At 35.1% G+C, this 9,085-nt stretch overlaps 1 protein-coding gene across 1 annotated transcript in view; it reads left to right on the plus strand.

The window, feature by feature from the left end:
• Window positions 1-6,660, plus strand: part of LOC113502724 (ATP-binding cassette sub-family B member 7, mitochondrial) — a 34,126-nt gene extending 27,466 nt beyond the window's left edge. The window contains exons 4-8 of the mRNA XM_026884380.1: window positions 278-342; window positions 648-839; window positions 1,709-1,928; window positions 3,933-4,088; window positions 4,816-6,660. Of these exons, the coding sequence (XP_026740181.1) occupies window positions 278-342; window positions 648-839; window positions 1,709-1,928; window positions 3,933-4,088; window positions 4,816-5,751 (1,569 nt within the window). The 3' untranslated portion in view covers window positions 5,752-6,660. The remainder of the gene's footprint in view (window positions 1-277; window positions 343-647; window positions 840-1,708; window positions 1,929-3,932; window positions 4,089-4,815) is intronic.
• Window positions 6,661-9,085: the final 2,425 nt, after the last annotated feature.

A 9,085-nucleotide genomic window follows, 5' to 3' on the forward strand; every position in this document is an offset into this window, starting at 1 on the left:
ACTTATCAAAGGACTCCCATTTATAAGGGTCGTCGATACCAAGTTTTATAAATAGAAATGGAAGGTTTTTCCGACGTGAACAAAGCGTTGGATTCATTCCCCAAACGGTCTCGCTAAAATGTTCTGCTCCAACTATCTTGGCTCGGGAGGGCTCGTATATCTAAGTGCAGTGCATCTACAGTTTAGGGAGGGTTTTTGTTATTTCATGATGTTTTTCACCGTTTAATTTGAAAATTTTGCTTAATGGTTTTAAACTAAAGTGGAATATTACTTTTAGGAACTAAGTAACGAGAACAGAGTATTACGTGCCATACAGAAGAAACAGGAAATCGCATTGCAGAGGTATGAGCAGCTAAATATGGTTCTTTTAAGGTGGTTTTTGAAACTTCCCTACTAACTTAGATTTATCTGTCTGATAAATTGTATCAATTTTTTATTAATAATTATGGAATTTCTTGCCGGCTCCTCTTTATGGGAATTACATTTTAGAATCAAGCTATCCTTAATCCGATCTGAAAGTAAAACATTGATTTTGGTATTTAGAATTAGCATAATAACTGTCAATGTAAAAAAATAAGCCAATATTTGTAAGGTGTATTGGTAAATTACCCATGAATTAACCTAAATTAACATACCTTAACAAATAGATACGAAAACTCAAACGCGGAGCTTCCTCAAGTGCTGAACTCTCATAACGAGGAGATGAGGATCCAGCAGTCGAAGTACAAGCAGCTGAAGCAGCAGTACAAGGAGGCCAACCAAAGGCTGAAGGAGAAGGACATGCAGCTGCAGCAGATCAGGGACGAGCACCAACATCTGTTGGAGCTCAGCAAGGATAGGTGAGTAGTGACAAGGATAGGTGAGATGGTGAACTTCTCAAGTCAGTGTATGGATAGGTGAGTTTTGATGAATTTGAGACAGCGAATCAAAAAAGGAGTTTTACAATGATAGGTATGCTGTAAGAATATGTTATCAGTTGTCTCGTGCTCATGATATGTATAAGCTTCGCGTAGTTTGAGACTAGATGGCGTTGTGAGTGTCACAACTCCTTGCGTAGTGAACATTTGTAGTTGCTATGTACGTGGATAGAAGACCTGAACTTATTACCACCTCTTGAATTATCACTTTTAGGAGTTGTGAAATAGAAATTGTGCTTCATATTGTTTGGTTTAAGTAAGGTTCAAAAATGCACTAAGAAGTAAAGGTTTGATGTAAATGTTAAATATTGCTTTCGTAATCTGATCTGATTTGTAAGCTTTATTTGTATTCTGAAAAGAGGACAACGGACTTTAACAGAAAAAACGTTTGGTATCAAGTGTTCTAAAAATCTTCAAGTAAAGCAAGGTGTCATTATAACGTTATAAACGTAATCTGATCACACCACTTATTAATATTATTCGACAAAGCGTTTTAGGAACAGTTTAATAATATTTATTTTCCATACCATTTCTTTTATCTGCATCCAATAAAAATATTATCTGCTCAATGTTTCACGTCTACGTTCATGTCAGTACATTGTGAAAGTTTGGATAGCTACAGTTTAACGAGTTTGTTTATGAACTCAATCGACTGATGTTTGATGAGGCATTCGTCAATAGCAAGCTATTTCTGTACTTCAAATAAAAAGTGCACCAATTGGATAAAAAAGTTGTTCCATTGAAAATTATTTGTACATTTTGACAAAAACTTTATTTTTAAACATTTCTAGAAATTTGCTGGAACGTGAAAAGTTACAATCGCAAGTGTCAGAACTGACTATGAAGGTCCAGCAACAGAACGAAACGATAACGATGTTGCAACGCCGAATCGCGTTGGAAGCGAAGAACTTCAGGCATCAGCTGCAGAACGAGATCAGCAAACACAAGGACACCAGGCACGACCTGGACATGGCGATTACGAATGCTGATAAACTCACCACTATCATTGAGGTAAATATTTTTTCATCTTTTTCATAATCTTTCCTCATTCCATTTGCCATTAACCCCGACGCTAGAAGAAAAATGTTATAAGGTTGTATCTGTCTATCTGCTAGCCTGAAGCGTCACAGCTCTCGAACGGATTAACAGGTTTCAATTTAGTTTGTTTTGTGTTAAAGGTGAATTATTTAATGTTCTTGTAGACACGTTTGATAACCAACCATTTAAAAGTTGTGGTGAAACGTTTAGATCGGATTTTATCTTGTTAAGCATGCCTTAAGAGCACCTTTGGCAACCGTTTTCAATAGTCGAATGCTTCGGGCTTTTGACTACTGAAAACGGTTTGTACTCGGCGTAATGTTAAAAAAAACCGGACAAGTGCGAGTTGAACTCGCGTGAAGAGGTTTCCGTAAGTACTCATCTACAAACCGATTCAACAAAACTTACATTGGAGTTAAAAAATATGTTCTCCCACACATTCCACCTGCAAATGTAAGTTGGTACGCACAATATTGAGTGATTTACCATGTTATTTTAATACCATGGACTTCTTATAGGTTTTCCTATAATCTATAAGGAGAAAACTAATTTCTGTATTTTTTTTTAAATTTTAGTTTCAGTAGTTTCGGAGATAAAGGGGGGGGGGAATGGTCAATTTTCGTCTATTTTCTTGAATAACTTGGAAACTATTTATTTTAAAATTACAATAAAATACATTTAAGATCTTCTCAACAAGACCTTTCATTTGATATGCCACACGATGCAGGTTTCAGATTTTTTTATTTTAATTTTCCCCTTCCCCCCCAAAAATGACCCCCATATACAGATTTCATCTGCTCACGTCACACCTCTGTGTTTGGGTCACAAGAATTGATATGTGTACCAAATTTCAACTTAATCGGTCTAATAGATTCGGAGATAATTGACTGTAAGCGACGGACGGACAGACACACGAGTGATCCTATAAGGGTTCCGTTTTTGTATTAAGACGTACGGAACCCTAAAAATAAGAGAAGTATAGTGTGTAGCAAATAATATCATTTATTAAGCATTATGTCAAATGAGTTTGAAAATCTTACATGACATGTGTCTTTGTAGGTAGGTATAGCGTCCCTTGTGGCAGATTTTTGTCAGTCTATTCGTAATATCTACAATTGTCAAATTTCTCAGAGGAATTGCGTATAATTATATATAATTATTATTAAAGACTAAGGTTCTTCTGATAATAAGATTCTTCCTCGCAATAATATTCGACACAATTACGTTCTAATTGGATTCCCTAACATTTCTCTCTTAGTGGTAACTTGGAACAAGCGCGGTTAGCTTTGGTAAACTCAAGATGCTCGGGTTTCTTCTTGGGGAACCAAACTCCAGCGAAATGTGTTGAACATAGACCTCGTTACAAAATACAAGTTGTATTTATATGGCGATGTGATGAGCAAAGATTAATTATGGATTCGTGGTAGAAGATTATGAGTACGTACGGTTTCCTGTGTAGGATTAGCACTATAAAAAGATTGGATTAAGGAAAAATATTTCTCATTAGGAGTACGTGTTTTAAAAATATAATTCGGTGCGAAAGAAACCATTTTTCTCACTTCAAATGATATTCGATAAATGAAATAAATCTTTTGACACCCGCATATATAATGGGAATTACGGCTGGATGTATAAAGTTGGAATCTTTTTACTCTATTAAATGCATTTTTTAATATTGGCCTCTTTTCTTTGCCTTTGTGACGTAGCGTTAACAATATTTGATCATAAAAGTGACGTCACGCGTAAGTTCAATTTATCGTTATTTGATTTATTTTCATTTTTGGTATAAAGGAAGACATACGCCTTCGATATTATTCATTTAACTATCTATAGTATATGGAAAGAAAAAGACCTTGTCCCCATTTCCTCGTCAAATCAACTCGTGAAAGAATATTGAGCTAGTTATTAGAGTCACAAACGTTTAGCAAGGTTTTGAAAGAGACCAACTTTATAAACTCTTTTTATCGTATTTCCTAGATGAAAGAGAAGATGTTAAGCACAGCAGCGAGTAGAACCCTCAAGTCGCCAGTAAAGACGCCATCAGGAACCAACATAGCGAACGTGAAGCAGAATCTAAAGGCGCGGTCTGAAGCTGACGCGTCCACCTTCCGAGGGAGGGATGACAGGATTATGGTAAGTCATTGCTGGATTAATGCACTTCATATAACTCCTATGTCATTATATGTATGTACATTTGTGAATCATTATGTGTTTACTATATCATATGTACTCATGATTTTTATAAACAGCGATAAAAGCACGTACTGTTTTGTTGTTTGACTACTTTATTTTTCACGAGAATTATACTTTTTTGTGTATTGCTAGTGGACATAGGCCTACGAAGATTTTTCCGCCTTCTGGAAATATTTAAAGGTCATTAAGATATATTTTTCGGCATTTCATTTGTCCCCTTTATATTCGTATTAGGCTCATTTTACATACACGTGTGTTATCTAGACATATTCAAATACGACGCATATTAAATTGTATTTCTCCGTGTCTCGGTTATTTCCTCCGGGACGCCCTTTATTTTGAGATTATCATTGTTAAATTGTTTACCCTTTGTTTTGTCTTCACGATTTTACACACGTTCAATTTAAATCACGTTGGATTGCTATGGATGGAGGGTTATCCATTTTGAAATGAATTTCACGATTGTAGGTATTTCCTTTAACTCAAATTATTGTATTCGTGGGAATAGAACAGTAGAAAATTATACGTGGATAATAATTATTGCATACATAGATATTAAAATAACACCAATTCTCTTGAAACGAAATATTTCATGCATTAACATGCTTCTGATCTTTGTTATCGTAGTAAATATTGTTTTTATAATAAATTCCTAAAATTTCTTCAGGTGGAGCAAAATATGATAGCAAAGTTATGCGAAAATTCTCGTAACGTTAGCAGTGCTTTATCTCACGATGAAGACACCTCATCATCCACCGAGCCTCGCTCCCGGTACGGCAGGAGTCGGACCAACTCCACCAGTACGCGGTCTACCTCAAACCCTGGAACCAGAAAGAATTCCAAAAATTCTGATGACATAATGGATCTGGCTAAAACAGTCCAAGATGGAATGGCAGACTTAACAATATTCGATGAGGATTTAGATCTAAAAAGCTCACCAGACGAACTTCAAAGAAAAATGGAAGCCATGAAATCTGAATTAATGAATAAAATAAAAAGTACCGAGGAACCAGCTTCAAGAAAACCCAGTGCGTTAAGAAGAAAATCTACAGAAGAGTCCATAGAAGAACTAATTGAAAGTGATGAACAAGAAAGACCAAAATCAAGAGGCAAGAGAAACTCGAATGTATCTTTTTATGAAAATGCAGCTATTGAAGAAACTGTTACTACTGTAGCAATACATGACGGAGAAATGAAACGTGAAGGCAGCGCTCTCGAACGGAGAATATCAGGGAAACCTATAGATAGGTACTGCAAGGATATTATTCAGGACATAGAGAAAAGCAGCAAAGTTATCGACAAGCACATGAAATGTTTCAACCAATCGAGATTCGAAAGTGACAAACTAGTTCAACAGCTGGAAGCCGTGGACAAAATAAATGAATTCGTCAATGCTAATGGTGAGATACCAGAATCAGCGTTAAATGAACTGAACAACAACTTTAGGATGTTGACTGACCAAGTGTTTTCTGACGTGACCCCGGTAGGCAGGAAGCGGTCTATATCGGGCAGGAGAAGCTCCCGGGATTCCCGGAATAACTTGCTCGGCGATGCGAACATGACCAACCAGGACTTGCTGGACGACTTGTTGGGGAAAAAATGATATACGGCCTCAGAATTCGAAACTGTATAGTCTCACAACTGAAACCAGAGTCTTATCCATTCGAACGGTGTCGAACCTTCTAAATGTTTTATAGAACAAACTTGCAGAGAGTTTCGCTTTGGCTAATTGGGTAGCTCGCTCAGAGTTCGAAGTTCGTTAAGACTACACAAACAATTTATATAATTAACTAGAATTTTATTTTTTATTCTAGTTTTAACAAACTCACGCTTTTTCGTTGTAGTATAGAGCAATTCTAATTGGATTATGCAATGCTCCTCTGCGATTATGAACTTAAGGTTCAAATTCGTGCTATAACTATGTTCAATTTACACTTGCGCATTATCTAAAACAAGATTCTTATTGAAACCATCCAAAAAAACAAAACTTAATTCCTTTAACCAGTTTTTTAGGATACTCGAACATAATGGTAGCGATCCTTCGTTAGATCATAACAATATTTAATATTACTAAGATTGGTTGTGAGATGCCAGATGGGATGTATATAATTTATATTGCAAGATTGCAAGGGCATAGAATGGATTTGGAAAGGTATTTAAAGAGGCATCCTTATCCAAAGCATGGGGCCTATAGTCGATAGCGTTGGGTAAAGGTAGATAGGGACTAGTACTAGAGAATGCTAAATATAGTTCAAAACACTGATAGGTAAATTATAACTAAATAATAGAGCGTGACCCTTATTTATAAATTTATTTAAAAAGTTAATTTTCTTCCTTCAGCGGGAAATAAGCAGAATGTTATTTCCAAAGTGACTTAAATATATTTATAAAAAAGGAGCACCTTATATAGAACTCGAGAAAACTTGGTCTGAAAAGGCTTTTCTCAACAAAACATTAAATCTATTTATTTATAGTATAAAAGTGTTGTGTGAAAGTTTTTGCGTGAAATGTTTTTTTTTTTCTATTTCGATGTATATCTGAGCTCTTTATAATAATTGTTATTGATTATGTTACACCATGTGATTCAATAATGAATAAATATTTTATTTTTGGATAATGTTTACTTTATTATGTTGTTTTTTTGTTATTTTTTTTAGTATTTTTTATTCCTGTAGAATGTAAATGACGACGGCATTGCGACGACGTTTTAATTTGCAGTGAAAGTCTTGTAATGGCATTGAGCCGGTATAAAAAAAACTGGAGGTTTCGTTGGCAGAAAAAATAGAATACTATGATGCTAAACAATTTCCAAAGTGTCAAGTAACACCATTTTTCACCCGTAACTGCCGAAAATTTTCTGAAACGTAAGCAAACAAAACTTGTATGGGCGGCATTCTACGTTACGATGGAGCCAATTTTCTTAAAATCTAAATGAAAAAGTCGCAGTGCGTAATACATAAAGTGACATTTATCCTGGTATGCTGTAAAAATCTGAATTAAATTGGAGGGTCTAAAAAAAGCAGGTGTGAAAATATTGAATCAGCTAAGAAGTATTTTCTGAACTTGTTAGCGTCGATACTAAAACATCAAATGTGTGATTTCTATATAACCTTCATTCATACAAGCGTATTTTATAAACGATAAAAAAATCATTTAGCTAAAGTAACAGAGAAAGCAATACGTCCTACGTAAAGACGTAGGACGTTCATTATATGATGGAGAAAACTCTTCAATAGTATTAAAAAAATCATTGATAACAATGAAAGAATAACGAACAAAAAGAAATAAAAAATTGAAATCCATTTTAAGTATTCACGTCCCATACATATTTTCATAATGCGGTTATGTTACAATATACCTAATACATATTCGTAATATCGCGATATTGCATCCCATACGTAAGCTATAGGACGAATGAAACGCAAATGTGAAGGCGATGTTATTACAATGGATCGAATCGGATTCCGATATTTAATGTACGCAATATCTTACGGGGTGGAAGGTTTATGTCCCATATTGATACTTACTTTCCATTTTTGGGGATACAAAAAAAAAGAAGATACAATGACATTTGGATTTGGTCTGCAGGGATTTGGTAAGTGGGTTTACTATGGTATTATGTCACTGAGCTCGACTCGTTGCGGTTTCGATCCATTTATAGGACAAGCATTATTATAACACACAGTTTTTCAGAAAAAGCAAAACCTTTCGATACAAAATCGTGCGTGCGAAAGTTTTGAAATTTCTTCTATTTTTAGGAAGATTAGTTTGCCCTTTTCTCAAAAGCGTTTCCTAGTTATCAGTTATGGGTACCACTTACTCATTCTATTAGGTTACTCCACCCGATCCTTTTCTTCAGTTCCTTTGCCCATAAATCTTACTCACCGTTACGGTTCTCCCTATTTGGCTCAAAAATATCTCACTATTGGGCTGTGCTTTTATATTTCACGGACGTGTTCGGGGTGATATTACATTAAAGACCGATTTTTCTCTCTTTAGTAACAGCTGACTCATTAAAGTATTGAATGCACAGTAGATGACCAATTAATAAAGTTCTAGACAAATGAAGCACATTACAATTTTCTTCGAAAAAAATCCGTCAGTACTTCATTCATTAAAAAAATAGCATTGACTTTTTTTTAAGAATAATCATGAACACCACTTATGAGACATCAGTTGTTTTTATCAAGCCTTCTAATAGGTTTTTCCTCGCCCAATCCAATCATCAAACATTCGCGTATTCTCATTCATTCTGTATCTGTTTTGTTTCTATTGCTTATGTGTCTGTTGCTAAGTAATATAAATTGCAAAACACAAATCAATAAACTAAGGTTCTCAATCATTTCTGACTAAGACCCAAGGGATAGGTTCAGAATTTTACTTTAAAGACCTCTCCCTAAAAAGGGTTGATGGAAAGATTTAGGTCCGATACCATTCAGACATTCGTAAGGTCCATTTATGTGACCCTGATAAAACACAGTTCGACCTAAAGTGATATTGGCCCTTGTATCGACATAGATATTACTGAATACTAAGCTGTCTAATAGTAGAAATAGTTTGATTAAAATACAATCTAATTAAAGTGCCTGCAATGGATTTTATAACACCACCTTAAATCCAATTTTGATTTATCGCTTTTCTGTGCTAGTTTATAACGCAGTTGCCAATCAGTAAATTAGATTCCCATGCTAACTTACTATCGCATGGAACGTGCAAGTCACGGAAAAATATTGGCAAGATCATCTTTAAACGCGTACATATCAGTAGGAAGTAGTTCAACGCTGATAGACTAAGAAAGTAACCGTCAAAACTGGAGCGTTCCGTAATCGATTAAATTCTGTTTAAACAGTTCTGTTACATAAAATGGTTACCCTGGTCATCCATCAAATTCTTGACCATACCAACTATTGTTAACCTCGATTTTTATTTTGAAGTAT

This window comes from Trichoplusia ni, chromosome 17 (genome assembly GCF_003590095.1).
Source record: "Trichoplusia ni isolate ovarian cell line Hi5 chromosome 17, tn1, whole genome shotgun sequence".
Lineage (NCBI taxonomy): Eukaryota > Metazoa > Arthropoda > Insecta > Lepidoptera > Noctuidae > Trichoplusia > Trichoplusia ni.